The sequence below is a fragment of the Myxine glutinosa genome, chromosome 5 (assembly GCF_964187855.1).
Source record: "Myxine glutinosa chromosome 5, kmMyxGlut1.1, whole genome shotgun sequence".
NCBI classification, from domain to species: Eukaryota; Metazoa; Chordata; class Myxini; order Myxiniformes; family Myxinidae; genus Myxine; species Myxine glutinosa.
The window spans coordinates 7975307-7994189 of NC_136265.1; the positions used below are offsets into that span (position 1 = coordinate 7975307).

General features: G+C 46.3%; 1 protein-coding gene across 1 annotated transcript in view; it reads right to left on the reverse strand.

The window, feature by feature from the left end:
* DNAH1 (dynein axonemal heavy chain 1) overlaps positions 1-18883 on the reverse strand; it is a 220518-nt gene that overhangs the window by 193995 nt on the left and 7640 nt on the right. Inside the window, exons 3-7 of the mRNA XM_078777248.1 lie at positions 16898-17054; positions 7779-7941; positions 3533-3668; positions 3272-3364; positions 1996-2242 (exon numbers count right to left, since the gene is read on the reverse strand). Coding sequence (XP_078633374.1) covers positions 1996-2242; positions 3272-3364; positions 3533-3668; positions 7779-7941; positions 16898-17054 — 796 coding nt within the window. The remainder of the gene's footprint in view (positions 1-1995; positions 2243-3271; positions 3365-3532; positions 3669-7778; positions 7942-16897; positions 17055-18883) is intronic.

Here is an 18883-nt window from a genome sequence, read left to right on the forward strand (position 1 = left end):
GTCATCCTCCATGCGAATGAGCATTTCCAAAGCAAACACCTTGCGTTTGGGTCCGTCATTTGGTTTGAGTTCCTGCAGAATCTGCACCTTTTCACATAAAGCTTCAGTGTTTTATACAAAATCCTGTGTACAGTGGTGGTTGGTACTCCCAGTTCTCTGGATGCAAATCCTGTGCAGAGTGGTGGTTGGTAGGCCCAGTTATCTGTATGCAAATCCTGTGTACAGTGGCGGTTGGTATTCCAGTTCTCTGGATGCAAATCCTGTGTACAGTGGTGGTTGGTACTCCCAGTTCTCTGGATGCAAATCCTGTGCAGAGTGGTGGTTGGTAGGCCCAGTTATCTGTATGCAAATCCTGTGTACAGTGGCGGTTGGTATTCCAGTTCTCTGGATGCAAATCCTGTGTACAGTGGTGGTTGGTAGACCCACTTCTCTGAATGCAAATCCTGTGTACAGTGGTGGTTGGTAGACCCAGTTCTCTGGATGTAAATCCTGTGTACAGTGGTGGTTGGTAGACCCAGTTCTCTGGATGTAAATCCTGTGTACAGTGGTGGTTGGTAGACCCAGTTCTCTAGATGTAATTCCTGTGTACAGTGGTGGTTGGTAGACCCACTTCTCTGAATGCAAATCCTGTGTACAGTGGTGGTTGGTAGACCCAGTTCTCTGGATGTAAATCCTGTGTACAGTGGTGGTTGGTAGTCCCACTTCTCTGAATGCAAATCCTGTGTACAGTGGTGGTTGGTAGTCCCAGTTCTCTGAATGCAAATCTTGTGTACAGTGGTGGTTGGTAGACCCAGTTCTCTGGATGTAAATCCTGTGTACAGTGGTGTTTGGTAGGCCCAGTTCTCTGGATGCAAATCCTGTGTACAGTGGTGGTTCGTAGACCCAGTTCTCTGAATGCAAATCCTGTGTACAGTGGTGGTTGGTAGACCCAGTTCTCTGAATGCAAATCTTGTGTACAGTGGTGGTTGGTAGGCCCAGTTCTCTGGATGCAAATCCTGTGTACAGTGGTGGTTGGTAGACCCAGTTCTCTGAATGCAAATCTTGTGTACAGTGGTGGTTGGTAGACCCAGTTCTCTGGATGTAAATCCTGTGTACAGTAGTGTTTGGTATGCCCAGTTCTCTCGATGCAAATCCTGTGTACAGTGGTGGTTGGTAGACCCAGTTCTCTGAATGCAAATCCTGTGTACAGTGGTGGTTGGTAGACCCAGTTCTCTGAATGCAAATCCTGTGTACAGTGGTGGTTGGTAGACCCAGTTCTCTGAATGCAAATCCTGTGTACAGTGGTGGTTGGTAGACCCAGTTCTCTGAATGCAAATCCTGTGTACAGTGGTGGTCGGTAGACCCAGTTTCCGGATGCGCGTCGGATTGATTTTCTGGGACTTTGTTGAAATGATTCACGCACTCTTTAAACGTCTTCTGCGCTTGTGATTGGTCGACCGGTACTTTTCTGTTTCTGACAACTTCCAGTCTCCTTAAACCGCTTGTACCACTCTCAGATACTAGTCCGTGATGGCGGATTCCTTCCATACCTTGTACGGAAATTACGCTGTACTTGTGTGCCAGATCTCGTCGAGATGAATCATTCGACGCACTCACTGTGCTTTCTCCTGTGGAGTCGCCATTTTATTTTACATTAAACCACCAGACCTGAAAATAAAGAAACTTTATGTGTTTCTGTAGCATATAAACCAAAGGGTATCGTTGTATCATTTGTGGTACTACATATATTAACAACCCAAGTTGTCCAGGTCTTTTTGGAACACCCTGTACAATAAAACTTTTGAAAGAAAGAAGGAAATAATAGCCTTTCTAAGAAGTTTAAGAATTCTACATTTCCCAACCGAACAATATAACCACTGCTACCAAATACATTGGCAAGACCAATATAACATGAGCAAACCAGAGGTTGCTCTCAAGTAAGTGTAAAAAGATCAGATTGAAATGTATGTGAGCTACAGAGGTTTCAATCACAAAATGCTGCGATGAAACTTCCACCTGTCAATGTCCTTGAGATGTAGGTTGCCAAACCCCATTACTCGTGTGCGTACAGATGCCAATAAGCCCTGCGGTAGCTCTCGGCTCGGTCCAGCCCCCGCCATGCAATCGATGTAGAGGTTGTAGCGCAGCTGGGCCTGTGTCGACCTTCGAGCTGCACAAGCTGAAGCAAAACGACCAACAAAGACTACTGGATCTTCAGCGAGGAAGAGCAGGTATAAACGGGGCACCCAGCACGGTTCGTTTCCTGTGACACAAGCAAACATGTCATACAGAAAATTACCATGCCATATATCCAAGGCATGCATTGTGCATTCCATAAAGGGCCACTGGAAGCTAATGGGAGTTTTACTTGTATAATGGCCTAGATCAGATTGATGTATACCAAGGCAGTGAGGATGGCTGAAAAATCACAAAATCAGAGCAAAATCAGGGCAAAATCACAGCAAAATCAGGGCAAATCAGAGCAAAATCAGAGCAAAATAAGGGCAAAATCACAGCAAAATCATGGCAAAATCAGGGCAAAACACAGCAAAATAAGGGCAAAATCACAGCAAAATCATGGCAAAATCACGGCAAAACACAGCAAAATCACGGCAAAATCAGGGCAAAACACAGCAAAATCAGGGCAAAATCAGAGCAAATCAGGGCAAAATCACAGCAAAATCATAGCAAAATCAGGGCAAAATCAGACCAAATCAGGGCAAAATCACAGCAAAATCCGAGCAAAATCAGAGCAAAATCAGGGAAAATCACAGCAAAATCAGGGCAGAATCAGAGCAAAATCAGGGCAAATCACAGCAAAATCAGGGCAGAATCAGAGCAAAATCAGAGCAAAATCAGAGCAAAATCAGGGCAGAATCAGGGCAGAATCAGCGTGAAATCAGGGCAAATCACAGCAAAATTAGGGCAGAATCAGAGCAAAATCAGGGCAGAATCAGTGCAAAATCAGGGCAAAATCAGAGAAAAATCAGGGCAAATCACAACAAAACCAGGGCAAAATCACAGCAAAATCACGGCAAAATCAGGGCAGAATCAGGGCAAAATCACAGCAAAATCAGGGCAAAACCACAGCAAAATCACGGCAAAATCACAGCAAAATCAGGGCAAAACCACAGCAAAACCAGGGCAAAATCACAGCAAAATCACGGCAAAATCAGGGCAGAATCAGGGCAAAATCACAGCAAAATCAGGGCAAAACCACAGCAAAATCAGAGCAACATCAGGGCAAAATTAGAGCAAAATCAGGACCAGGTTACAAAGCATCGCATCATACCAGCCTCAGGAGCTTCCGAACGTTGCACCAGGTAGAGATTCTTCTGTGTGTCATACTCGAACACCACAACACAACATAAATCAAAGTGTGCTCCTGGAGAAACAAAAACAAGTGCACGTAATCAAGGAGTCACCAAGGAAGGTTAAAAAGCGGTTATTCAAACAACTTCGGACATGATGGGGTGAGATTAATGGAGGTTCAATGAATTATTCTCATTTCTGCCACAAACTGAAGTGATGGAATTTTTAGATGGACTCAGACCTTGCCCGGTCACTGTATTTTTCACCGGCAGGATGGCTTGGGCAGGGATTGGTCGGAAGACATCCGACTCTTTGTCCCAGCCAAGGCCAAGCCAGTCGGCTGGCGTGCGGCAGTCCGTCGACTCGTCATCGAAAATCTACACAGACCAACGATGCAAACACAGAGTTACATTGTGCAAAAGCCCCCTGAAGTAAGGAGACGTATCATAACATGATGGTGGGGTAGCTCGAACCGTACAAACTCGAAGGTACCTCACCATTTTCAAACTCTCATAGTTCTCCCTAAAGGCCAGTGATTTACACATGCTTACTGAGCAGGATACCACTATGGTTGGTTTAGCTGGAGATTCAAAATAAAACGTCTACAATACTAGAATGGCACTCAGTAGAGCGCATACCTCCGGTAGGCTGAACAGTTTGTTTTGTATCCCACTGATAGGCCCCATCTGGATTCGGACCTGAACCTAAATCTTGTCACCAAACCAACTCATCCACCAAGTTTTGTCATAACTCGTCCCTAACTTTTTTAAATATCATGTTATATATCGCTTTTAGCCCGATATCTCCTGATGGTGAAGGCTCACTTAAAAATTCTAGTAGCCGAATCCGGATCTTCACCAAATTCTAATCATTTAGTCCGTGTCACATGCACTACATCTATGCCCAATTTCGTCCGAATCTGTCCATAACTTTTTGAGATACCTTTTTCACAGACAGACAGACAGGGGTGAAAACATAACCTAAATCCACCTTTGGTGGCGGAGGTAACAAGTGGAAAACAAAACGTTATATCTTTTGGATGCATTTTGAAGTATAAGTGATGATAACTGTTCGTGAGAACCATGTTGTTGTTATTTGCCATGGTCTAAGGATAATGGAAGAGCGAGAACACGCGCACACGCACGCACACACACACACACGCGCACACACACACGAATACACAAAACAACACCGGACTTGAATTCAGTCAAACAGAGCCACTGAGCTTGGATGAAGTGACATCACAGCATTTACTGCCAAGCGAGGAATCAGCACGTACCACTTATTAAGTCTTTTGGTACCACCCTCCTCCACCACCCTCCCCAGACTCGGAGCGGACGTTCTAACCATTAGGCCACATAATCTGGTTCTTCCTTAAAACTTTCCCAGAGGGCCGCAGGCACCCAATCTAATAGATACACCTTGCTCTGCGGAGACGCCTATTTTTCGCTAAACAGACTCCTGCTTTTACAGCAGTGAAAAGCTTGAAATTGAAATACTGAGAGCACGTTAGATATTACTAGAGTCCCTGTATAAAGAGAGTTGCGCCATGCGCTGACCCGAGATTTCTGGTCACGTGATTTCGTGGCGCCATTTTGTGTCTAACTTCACCGTGCGTGAACGTCAGCTTGGTACGGGAATGTTGTTTATTGCCAAACAAAATGACTGGTTGTTCTGCTTTTGGTTGTTCAAACCAATCTGGGAAATATAAGATGTATAGATTTCCAAGTGATAAAGTCAGAAGACAAATTTGGGAAGCGAAAGTCAGACGAAAGAGCTGGAAAGCGATCGACTCCTCGAGACTCTGCCAGGTAGGCCCACGCCGCTTGATGATCGATGTTCAAAAGCAATTCTATCTGCTCGGTTTTTTTTTGGTTGTCTGTCCGTTGAAAACCCTTTTAAAGGGAAGTGATTTGTGTTTGTTTATAATCTTCAAGGAGCTGACCAAAAATGCATTTCCGTGGGAAGAACCCTGCTCAATTTTTTTCGGGTAGTCCTAGCGGACCGCATATTGTCATCGATTGATGAAATGTCCCGGTACAGTGACATTGCCTGGTCTGCGGTTGGGTAGTCTGCGGGCAATGTCACTGTACTTTTTCAGAGGGAATTAATTTTGATTTTATAGGGGTGGGAAACCCATGGTCCGTTTTGTTTTCAGTTGTCTGTCCGTCCATTCAAAAGTTATTCCGAGGCAAGTTATTTTTTTGGTTTAAAATCTTTAGCCTAATCGGCAATCATAAAAGCAATTTCATGGGGGGACCTGCTCAATTTTTTTGCGGGTTGTGCAGCCATCCATACGTCCAAAATTTGACGAGTTATTGTTTGCTTTGTACAGTGCTCATGCGTCTTGTGGCATATTTGCTCAAATATTTCCCACCCCGGGATTTATGGCCAAATTGTAGTGATGGAAGATTTTGCACATTGGACAATCCCTATATATTTAACCTGGTGACAGCTATCGTTCCCAAAACGATAGTTTTGGAGTGTCGTTGTGAGGAGTGAACGTAGTGGGATGAAGTGTTGGTCTGGTCAGAGTGTTGTATTATGGGCAGAGTTTTCTTACGGTCTGAATGTATGAATCATGTTCTGTACTGAATGTATGAACCAAGTTTTGTACTGAATGTATGAATCATGTTCTGCACTGAATGTATGAACCAAGTTTTGTACTGAATGTTTACTGTGTTGGCCTCATCGTGTTCCTGGTGAAATTAAACAAGTTATGGTGAATACGACGTCTTATCTGTGCTTTTCCATATCTGTTCGACTAGACGAACCGTGCACACTGCAGGTATTTTTAAAAGTTTTTTCTCTGTTTAATTACGGCTTGGCGCAGTCGAAAATTAAGTGTTAATTAAGTCGCCAGCTATGAAACATATTAATCGATCAGGCAATATCCATCAGAGTTCTGGGCAAGGGTGTAGTAATAAATGAACGTTTCAATCTTACTAGATGCCGATGACGTTTTCCTTATGTCAGAGACAGAAGCTGACTTGCAGCTTGTTAAATCATTACAATGGAAATTGAATATAAATGTCGATAAAACTAAAGTTGTACACTATAGAAATATGGCAATACCACGTACAGAATTTGTTTTAAGTTTGTTAGACTATATGTCGGCTGGAACTCCTACACCGGAATTGCTCTCGGCACCCTTTAAAAAATATTGGATATCCCCACACTCCTTTCTAAAAGTTATTAAAATTCAGAGAACGACAGCATTGGTTTGTCTTACTTATAATGTTAGCTCTTATATGCAGTGTTGGCTTGTAATATGCATTGCCATACCACTTTTAATATCACCACACAGCTCTTTTTCACGGCAATAGCTGAGTTTTTGACAAAACAAATATCACCTGTATGTAATAATAAGACTAAACATGTGTAGTAAATTTTTTTTTAGCAGGTTTAGAATATATCACCCCATATCGCGAATGTACATGTATATCTAATCCGACACACTTAGACACAAAATGGCGTCCAAATTTGAGTTGACACAACTCTCTTTATACAGGGACTCTAGATATTACCTGACGAATAATATCTTTTTGACATAACTGGGTCACACGGGTCACACGGTGGGCTAAGAGGGTGCGGGAGATGAAGACAGTGTTCGTTTTTCAGTCCTTGCACCAACTAATTCCATTGATGCCGCTGGAATAGAACTGTCATCACATTAAAGTTGGCCTTTTAAATGGGATGGGGAAAAATTATCAAGGAATATTGCGAACAAGTGCCCATAAGACTTTATCTGAAAGGAAACTTTCATCAAGATGGGTGAATTGTTTAAGGAAGGGTAACTTAATCCACATAGCACATGTGTCCATCAAATCGACATCCCTGCAGTGATTAACGGAAAGAAAACAAGAATAACAAGAAAGAGCAATCGGAGATTGCAGACCCTCGCCAGCATGTGTTTTCAGTGGTTTTCAGGCTTTTTTGTTAAAACAAATATGGCGGCCGAACCACGTGACCGATGACGTCATCTTTTTTTTTTCTCCATCAATTTATCCCCAGATTTTGCTCAAGAAATTTCATCTTCATCGGATGATGTTTTGTACTTGTCCAATTATGACGTCATAATGGAGGCACCTATGACATCATCTTTAACATATTTTATTCCCCATGGAGAGTTCTTTACAATGAGCCATGTCTCAATTTTTTCTATGCAGCACTTTCGGAGACATCGAGGTGCAAATGTTTTCGGTTTTTTTCAAGATGGCAGCCGAACCACGTGACCTATGACATCATAATTGTCATTAAAAAATTGTACAGGTGGAGTTGCACCTATGGTGAAAATTTCCTGTCAATCGGACCAACGGTTGCAGAGAAAAACATATTTATTCTGTGCGGACAAACAAACACACGGACAGACAAACAGACAGACAAACGGACTCAAATGCAATACGCTCTCCTCAGGCGAGGGTAACCGGAAAACTTAAATTACATCAAATGTTGTTAATTTGTGCGGAAAGAAAAGGGCATTTTACCTCCAGAGGGAGGTAGTTTGGTTGGTCGGAGTCAAAGTTCCTGAACATCGCCCCGACCGGGGTGGTCAGCTCTCCACTCTCGACCGCCATCTCGTGCTCAAGGTCTATCCCGGCTGATTCAAAGAGCTTGAAGACGTCCTCCTTTGCATACCGTCGACGCAGCCTGGTCCGGCAACAGGAATAAGACGGGAGGTTAGCGACCATGGAACTCAGGCCACCTTCATGGACATTATGACAGTGACATCGACATTATTATGTACTGTATATAGCATGTGTATGACTCATATATACAGTACATCATCTATATATATATATATATATATATATATATATATATATATATATATATATATATATAAACGCGAGTTGTCTGTGTGTGTGTGTGTGTGTGTGTGTGCCCAGTTTTTGTGTGTCCGCGTTTTATTCAGAGATGGCTGAACGGATCTTCATCAAACTTTCAGAGGTTCATCAGTGAGGCCCTGGGAGTGTTTTAGGCAAAAAAAAAAAAAATTGAAAAAACAAAGGTCGTTTTTTTGGAGTTAAAGAAAAAGAAAAATCGCTCGATAGTCCCGAAGCCCTTTTAAATTAATGACAGTTATATACAAGTACACATTGGCATAAATAAATACAGAACAATTACCAGACATTTGAACACAAGTAATAAAACAATTCCGGAAGCGGTCGAAGTTGGTTGTAAGGCTTCTTCTTCTTCCTGAAGGTCATCATATTAACTCAGAAACGTGATCGACGGCACATTCCCCCTCATATATTCAACGAAAAGGTAAAATGGCGATTTGACATTTGGATGCAATTGCTTTCCCATTATATTTGCCCTCATTTCAAATATGTTTATGTTTATTTTATGCTTGGGCAACGTCGTCGGTTACTCCAGCTATAAACACTTATATACTTTACTTGGGGTACAATTATTAATACAACTTTGTCTAGGGGTAACATAGGCTATGTGGCCGCGGCTTCATTCGGGGGTGTGGGGGGCCAGGAAAGGGGCGTACATTCTCTATGTAAATGTGTACCGTGTAGCGCCACCTGGTGATGGTGGCAGAGGGTATTACAATTTGAATTTCCTATTTTACCTGGACAACACTGAGGTTAAAGCACTCTTTGCACGGGTTAATTTTTCCTTTTCCCTTCCCCCCCCCCCCTCTCCCCCAAAACGGAGGGGCCTAACAAAGCCCCACCCCCAAAAGATGTATATGTAGTATATCTTTCCCCTCCCTGTCCCATCATCTCCCCCCCCCCCCCCCCCAAAGGATGTATATGCAGTATATTGTCGCGTAACCGTGATTAACACCACAGTTACGGATGACCGATTTGCGAGACTTTAACTCCCGAGGCGAACACTCAATGGCGGACTCAAGTTCAACACCAACGCGCGGAATGGCGGGGCGCAGCGAAGGCTCCGCAACCTTATCTATTAAAATCAAACACCCAGGAAAACTGCGTTCAGATATTATGTACAAAAAGTAATATAAGGGTTTATTAGGAAAAGTAAAGCCAGTGAAAAAGCCCGCCGGTAAATCTAATAATTCTAATAAACCTAAATCGGGACGTCCCCACACGACTGACAGCAAACACAAACGAGGGAGATTAATCACGAAAATAACACGTCCCGTCGTTCAAAATATACGCGGAGATCGGGCTTATCTGTCTTTGTCGTCTTGTATTGTTGGTGTCCAGCACCGCTCCTTCCGGCCCGATCGCACACCACGAGGCCCCTCGCTCCAAGCACCACGCGTCCGACGCAGGCCAGCGGCTCCACTTGACCAGGGACAGGAAGGACTCCTTTCAACTCCACTCGACTCGACGACGCGGGAGTGCTGGCAGCCAAGTGCCAACGAACTGCTCAGTGCCAACTGGGTGTGCTCTCGTGTGTCTCCTGCGACTCCCTACAACCCGAACTGCACTCGAACTGCGACTGGAATGGCGTGTCCTCTCCAACTCTCCACCACCGCTCAACTCTCTGGTGCCTGCCTGCGTCTGCAGTGCCTGCCACGAACTCAACTCAACTCCACTGCCCGCGTCTGCTCAGAGAGACTCAACTGGCCGCGTCTCAAATGGCGTCCGACCGTCCCCTATATTGGTGGCCGATGACGTCACATTGCGCACTCCTCAGCCAATCAAAGCCTCCCGCGACTCCTGACATCTCCCCCGTTACGCGACCCTGCGGTCCTGGCATAACACGTGCCGGCCAGGTTTGTAGGCCTTTGGAGGTGTACACGGTGGCGGCCAATTGTGGTGGTGTTTTTGACCTGGTTTCCTGTCAATTTATTACGAAGTCCTTGTCAGGGAAAGGGGGATTATTTAATGTTGCGCTAAGGACCTAACTAATGTTTATGTGGTTTGCAGTGCCATAAAGGACAAAGGTTTGATTACTAGGTGAGACTCACAGGGGCGTTACCTTTAATCCCTCACTATTTAACACTCGAATCTCCAGGTAGATCCACACTCATACATCTTACCCCGACAACCGCCTGAACATCAATAACTTATTACATGTAGAGTCCCTGTCACGACAGCCGAATACCTACCTATTCAGATCTACCTAGCTCTAGATGTTGCATTACCAAATTCATAACACAGCCCCCCCCCCTGGAACCGTAGCTCCTGCAAGGTTCACCGCAGGGCTACCATTCCAGCCTTAACACTTACTGTCACACACTTAATTAACCTATGAAATAAATCAGGAAGGGCTGTGGGAAGTGAGTCGGACTACCTACCTACACTTCCTTAACATGCTGAACCCCTTAACCATCATGCAAGTATGTACATCTTCTTCGTTGTTCCTGTGGAGGGAGGAAACAACAACACACAACACTAACTTAACCACAAAACTTAACCATCTTTCCAAAACTCAAAACTCTAACCTTTGTACATACCCCGGTCTACAGACCGCGTCCCCCGGTGGATGCCACAAGACACAACCTTACCTGCGGGGCCATCCCCAATGCATCCCCCTAAATTTTCCACGGCCCTGTCCAGATGTTACAGGTGAGTGACACGGCTCGGTGGATTTCGCCCACATTCATGCTACACAGACCCCTTAACCACTCATTCTCATTCCATAGGTCATCAAGGCATTTCAAAAATCAATAAGGTTCTTCTTCAATACACCCCCCTGCAGGACCATGGCATTGATGTCATTCACGTGTGTGTGCATTCCTCAACTAGGCAGCGGGGAGGTACCGCACAAAAAGATGGTGGGGGCGCATCAGGCTGTGGTGCCCGCAGTCCCAAAAACAAGTCAACCGACTTACAAGTTCATTGCCCCCCCCCCTTCACCTCTTGGCCCCATGACAGCCCAACAGCCCCTTTCCGCCGTTACCTCGCCGGTGAGGGTCTCCACACACACCAGGCTCCTTTGCCTCCTGCTTTCGCGCAGCAACACGGGTCACCGGGGGACTTCCTCACCCCGCGGCGCCCAACCAGACCCTCCACCGACGAGCTCCAATTTCCAGTTACCACCGGCTGCCAGGGGTAATTGCCGCAGAGGGGGGCCCGCAGGCATCGCTCCTCAGAGCTTGCTCTGTACCTGCGGACACACACACCTTCCCCACCCACAAGACCCCAAAACACACTTCCTCCCCCGCTGCCATTCAATTCTCCACACAACTCAGCACAATTCATAGATGGTGTAAAAGGTGTTACAAGGCTTGCCATGGCCTGCCAATGTGAAATCCCATTCACAGTTCGAATCATTGAATCCTTACACATTTCCATTAGCACATTTCCAAAAAGCACAATTATCGCCCCTCATTATCTCCAATAATCATCACTCACTCTCCAGGTTCCACTCTCACGACCACATCAAAACACCTAACCACAACACAAAAACATACGCCACCCACAAGACACTGTGGCTCCCATTCCATCCCCTCACCGGCCATGTCATCACTCGCTCTCACCTCCCAACTCCAAATTACATGTCCCCAATTTCCCAAAGCAAATCCTGAAGCCTGGGACAGTACTCCTCAAAGCACTCACCTCAAGTGCAGGTAGTTGCAGGTTGGTCAGGTTCAAGAGTGTCATCCACCACTACAATTCCCAAAATTTCACATTGGGCCTACCAAATCCTTCCAAATTTCTCTTTTGTCCCCACTACACTGGCAGGTATGTGGATCCGCATCCAACGGTGATCATCACTACACAACTACCTATGGCCACGACAGCTCTGCACCTCTACCGTGCAAGGGTCACCGGGACAAGGTGAGCAGTCAAAACGCCAACATGGCCCATGAGTGTCCATAAGGGTGCGACCCACCATCCATCCTTCGGCCCCCCTGCGAGGAACACAGCTGCAGCAGCCCCAGCTGGCCAATGTGGTGAGCACTTGCTGCCACAACACACACTACCGCACACACAACCTCGGCCCTGGGGGGCACGGTCGCAGTGCGTGGCATCCCTACAGCCACGTCCCCTGCACCTCCCCATCATCCCCCAGTCCGACTACAGAACTGCAGCCCCCCAGTGCTCACCCACACTTGACCACACCAAGGTCCAGTCAACAGCCATGCTCCACCAGGAGACCCACCCAGAAGACATGGTCCACACACCTCGGACACGCACAGCACCACGTTGACCCTCAGGCTACACAACTACATCCCCATCATCCCGCGTCCCAAATATCAGCACAGTTGCCCCCGCAACCAGTTGAAAGCTGTGTCTTGCTACCCTATTAATTTCATCACAGCCTCCAACACTTTGGTCTACACACCTGGATCAATAATGGCGTCACTATACAGTGTCCACCATGGCATTTCAAAATCCACCCTTAAATTTCCATCTAACCCACAGATTACCCATGCCAACCATTTGTCACATTTCACTCACCTCACCAAAGAAGGATGCTTTGCCATACACATGCCAGCCGAGCATGGCCCATATGCTCGGCGCGTTACACATCTCCCGATTCACATCCCCATGGCTCTCTTCCCAACCCGAGAGTCCATAAATCACAACGGAGCATCTGTGGAAGGTCACTCACACCATCACGTTCCACAGATGCCCCAATGGTTGTCCGGCAGGCTATCTCCATCCCTGTCCATTCGGTTTGACCCGCGTCCATCGACCAACACGGCATGGCAGGTCATCACATGCCAGTTGTCCCAAAGTCCCTGGAGGAGAATGCCAGGCCGCATGCCCGGGTGGTCACCACATCAGTCCCAAGTTGGCCATCCACAGTGCCACCACCAAAGCGCGACCCACAACACCTCCCCCTAGTGGTCCTCAATAAATGCCAACCCAGGCTTGAGAAACCACCTCGGACCCCTCTGGAGGTCTTAACCCCCACCAGGGTCCGGTGACCCTGCCGGCCCGAGCCACCAGCTCGGACGGCGCCCCGACGGACAAGGGACGCCACACTCCACCAGACCCCCCGTGGGACCCAGGTCGTACCTCGACACCCAAGGCTGGACCCCACGTCCAAATCTCGCCATCACAGCCCCCCAGCTGGCTGGCATACCCAAATTTTGAAAGGGGCAACTTTTGCCCGAGGCCATCACCCATGACCTCTCCATATCCAGATCCCGCAGCCAGGGGACCAATCCCCACCATGGCTGCTCCAAATCAATTTCCCATTGTAATTTTATTTTACATTTTATTTTACAAATTTTCATTCCCATTGCCAACCCGCAGCTGCAGGGAACAACCTCTACCACCGGTTGTTCTGCCCCTCCCTGCAGTTGATCCAAATTCCCTACAGGGACCAAATCTCCAGAAGCTCTATCTCCCGATCCTCCAAGATCCAAATCCAGCCCGGAGCCAACACACTCCCCCAACTGGTTGTCCAATTTTGGAGCCTCTGTTTCCAAATAGCAGTGTACAGTGAGCGTCCCCTCGGTCATTCCAACCACCTCCTCGGACCAACTCACCTCATCTCCCAGGCTCCTTTGGGCCTGAACAAGCTCTACCTCCATGGGACTGTCACAGGTCTCCAGCCGCTGGATCAAATCATCCTCATTACAAATCATTCCTGGCCCCGCCAGGCTTTGATCAATATCCCCAATAAATACCCGGTCCGGCTCTATCGCATGGACCCCCAAAAACTCTACCCCCTCTTGCTCCGCACCACCGCCCTGGTGCTGCACAATTCCAAATTCATCCCCCGGTTGGGGTGTTGTGACATCCACACGGTCCCGATAAACAACCAGGCCAGAATGTGGGAAACATTCCCCATTACAACTCTCACATTCCAAATTTCCTTCCCCGCTCACCTCCTCGGCCAATTTGCCCCCCTGTCGGTTGAGCAGTCCCCATTCCTCACTCTGCTGTAGCATTCTGGCATCCACCCGGCCCCGATAGCCTTCCAGGTCCCCATTTGCTTTATCAATTCGAGCATTTGTGGCACCAATCTGACCCTCCAACTTTTCCCCCATTTGGACAGCCTGGGTCACGCCCTCCTCTATTTTTGACATTAATTCTTCCCGTTTCAATTCAATTTCCACCCCTATGGCTTTTTCCATCTCCCCCATTTGAATTTCTACTTTACCCTCAAATTTCCCCAGTCCGTCCGTAATTTGGTTTTGCACTCTCCCTTCTATGCCATCAATTCGTTCCCCCAGCTGCTGTGCCATTTCCCCAATTTTTCCTTCCAATTGTTCATTCCTTTCCTTTATTTCATTCCTCCATTCCTTCCCCTGGGACTCCATTTTATTTTCCATCCCTTCAATTTGTTCCTCCAATCGATCACTCATTCCCTTCATTCCTTCCCTACATTCCTTCCCTTGGGACTCCATTTTATTTTCCATCCCACTTTTCATTTCTCCCATTTGCTTTCCCAATCGCTCACTATCGGCCCTCTGAGCATTTATTAAATTTACTATGGTCTGGAGATCTATCGGGGCCGTCCCAGCGGCGGGGAAAGTTCCAACACTATCCTCCATATCCCCCATTTCCGGCTCACTCCCGACGCTGACGGAGGCCTCACTGCGCACCTCCATTTCGTCGACTTCCGACATCCGCCTTTCGGAAGGTTGTTTCCCGCGCGCGTATTTATTTTAATACCAAAAACACAATTTAAATTTGACGGAGACGCGATATCGCGCTCCGTATGCCCAATTGATTATTAAATTTCTCCGCCTCGCCTATACAAATTTTGCGTTCGAACGTCGGACGCAATGTACGCCCGACCGTGTCGATGTCTCGCCGCGGACAAAAAAATTTGTCCGACGGGTTCAAATCCCACTCCTGACACCACTTGTCGCGTAACCGTGATTAACACCACAGTTACGGATGACCGATTTGCGAGACTTTAACTCCCGAGGCGAACACTCAATGGCGGACTCAAGTTCAACACCAACGCGCGGAATGGCGGGGCGCAGCGAAGGCTCCGCAACCTTATCTATTAAAATCAAACACCCAGGAAAACTGCGTTCAGATATTATGTACAAAAAGTAATATAAGGGTTTATTAGGAAAAGTAAAGCCAGTGAAAAAGCCCGCCGGTAAATCTAATAATTCTAATAAACCTAAATCGGGACGTCCCCACACGACTGACAGCAAACACAAACGAGGGAGATTAATCACGAAAATAACACGTCCCGTCGTTCAAAATATACGCGGAGATCGGGCTTATCTGTCTTTGTCGTCTTGTATTGTTGGTGTCCAGCACCGCTCCTTCCGGCCCGATCGCACACCACGAGGCCCCTCGCTCCAAGCACCACGCGTCCGACGCAGGCCAGCGGCTCCACTTGACCAGGGACAGGAAGGACTCCTTTCAACTCCACTCGACTCGACGACGCGGGAGTGCTGGCAGCCAAGTGCCAACGAACTGCTCAGTGCCAACTGGGTGTGCTCTCGTGTGTCTCCTGCGACTCCCTACAACCCGAACTGCACTCGAACTGCGACTGGAATGGCGTGTCCTCTCCAACTCTCCACCACCGCTCAACTCTCTGGTGCCTGCCTGCGTCTGCAGTGCCTGCCACGAACTCAACTCAACTCCACTGCCCGCGTCTGCTCAGAGAGACTCAACTGGCCGCGTCTCAAATGGCGTCCGACCGTCCCCTATATTGGTGGCCGATGACGTCACATTGCGCACTCCTCAGCCAATCAAAGCCTCCCGCGACTCCTGACATCTCCCCCGTTACGCGACCCTGCGGTCCTGGCATAACACGTGCCGGCCAGGTTTGTAGGCCTTTGGAGGTGTACACGGTGGCGGCCAATTGTGGTGGTGTTTTTGACCTGGTTTCCTGTCAATTTATTACGAAGTCCTTGTCAGGGAAAGGGGGATTATTTAATGTTGCGCTAAGGACCTAACTAATGTTTATGTGGTTTGCAGTGCCATAAAGGACAAAGGTTTGATTACTAGGTGAGACTCACAGGGGCGTTACCTTTAATCCCTCACTATTTAACACTCGAATCTCCAGGTAGATCCACACTCATACATCTTACCCCGACAACCGCCTGAACATCAATAACTTATTACATGTAGAGTCCCTGTCACGACAGCCGAATACCTACCTATTCAGATCTACCTAGCTCTAGATGTTGCATTACCAAATTCATAACAATATCTTTCCCCTCCCTGTCCCATCATCCCCCCCCTTCCCCCCCCCCCCAAAAGATGTATATGTAGTATATCTTTCCCCTCTTTGTCCCATAATCCCCCCCTCTCCCCCCCCCCCCAAAAGATGTATATGTAGTATATCTTTCCCCTCCCTGTCCCCTCAACCCCCCTTCACCCGCCCCCCCAAAAGATGTATATGTAGTATATCTTTCCCCTCCCTGTCGCATTATTCCCCCCTCCCCCCCAAAAGATGTATATGTAGTATATCTTTCCCCTCCCTGTCCCCTCAACCCCCCCTCACCCGCCCCCCCAAAAGATGTATATGTAGTATATCTTTCCCCTCCCTGTCGCATTATTCCCCCCTCCCCCCCAAAAGATGTATATGTAGTATATCTTTCCCCTCCCTGTCCCATCAACACCCCCCCCCCCCCCCCCGCCTCTCTCCCTCCCACTCCCCCCACTCCTTGCCTCACCCCTCCCTCTTCTGCTGCTAGTATGTACATACTGTATGTATTACGCACTGTATATATGTTGCAGTCAGGAGTAATAAATTAAACGAAAAACAATGTGTAAAATATCGGTGAATGCATACAACACACCTCTCCAGGTGCACCCTGCGGGGACATTGTCCCGGTTTGACATGGTACGGACGTTGTGTCTTGGGTTCCAGTGTCCGTGGAGGACAGGAAGTTAGAAGTTGAGTAGACCCACTTTTCACTGCGTGGATCAACTCTGGACGCTCATGAAATGTGGACACTAATGTGGGTTTGGAGAAGGAGGTTATTCCGGTGATTTTAAACAAGATTAAGATAAATATCCTCTGGAGGGAATTGTGACCAAATTCCTCAATAATTTAATTGTTTTTTATGTGAACAGATTCGTTTTTGTTTTTTTTTGTATACAAGATCGAGGCTCGTGAAAGAGCTAACATTAATCACACAAAAAGTCAAACCGCCACAAACCGACACACAAAACACAAAATCGTGAAAAGATTGCAAAATTGAAAATTAAAAAATTTGGAAATAAAAAAAAATTGGGGAAATTATATAATTGAAAAAAGAAAAAATTGGAAATTAAATATAAATTGGGAAAATTGAAAAATGAACCATGTTGAACCATAGTGGACCATGTTGAACCATAGTGGACCATGTTGAACCATAGTGGACCATGTTGAACCATAGTGGACCATGTTGAACCATAGTGGACCATGTTGAACCATAGTGGACCATGTTGAACCATAGTGGACCATGTTGAACCATAGTGGACCATGTTGAACCATAGTGGACCATGTTGAACCATGTTGAACCATGTTGAACCATGTTGAACCATGTTGAACCATGTTGAACCATATTGAACCATGTTGAACCATGTTGAACCATGTTGAACCATGTTGAACCATATTGAACCATATTGAACCATGTTGAACCATGTTGAACCATGTTGAACCATATTGAACCATGTTGAACCATATTGAACCATGTTGAACCATGTTGAACCATGTTGAACCATGTTGAACCATATTGAACCATGTTGAACCATGTTGAACCATGTTGAACCATGTTGAACCATATTGAACCATGTTGAACCATGTTGAACCATGTTGAACCATGTTGAACCATGTTGAACCATATTGAACCATGTTGAACCATGTTGAACCATGTTGAACTATGTTGAACCATATTGAACCATAGTGGACCATGTTGAACCATGTTGAACCATATTGAACCATGTTGAACCATGTTGAACCATGTTGAACCATATTGAACCATAGTGGACCATGTTGAACCATGTTGAACCATGTTGAACCATATTGAACCATGTTGAACCATGTTGAACCATATTGAACCATGTTGAACCATGTTGAACCATGTTGAACCATATTGAACCATGTTGAACCATGTTGAACCATGTTGAACCATATTGAACCATGTTGAACCATGTTGAACTATGTTGAACCATATTGAACCATAGTGGACCATGTTGAACCATGTTGAACCATATTGAACCATGTTGAACCATGTTGAACCATGTTGAACCATATTGAACCATAGTGGACCATGTTGAACCACGTTGAACCATGTTGAACCATGCTGAACCATGTTGAACCATATTGAACCATATTGAACCATAGTGGACCATGTTGAACCATATTGAACCATATTGGACCATATTGAACCATAGTGGACCATGTTGAACCATAGTGGACCATGTTGAACCATATTAATCCATGTTGAACCATGTTGAACCATGTTTAACCATGTTGAACCATGTTGAACCATGTTGAACCATATTGAACCATAGTGGACCATATTGAACCATATTGGACCATATTGAACCATAGTGGACCATGTTGAACCATGTTGAACCATATTAATCCATGTTGAACCATGTTGAACCATCCATGTTGAACCATTCGAATTAGTTATCTGAGATCAATCTGATTCCCATTGCAAAAACATTGCGTTACAAGTTACATGATGTCAAACACTGAAGGAGGAGTTAGCTGGTACAATATTATCCTGGATTAAAGATTTAAAAGAGACTTCTGCAGCAAATTCCTGACAATCGAACATCCTTATGAACAC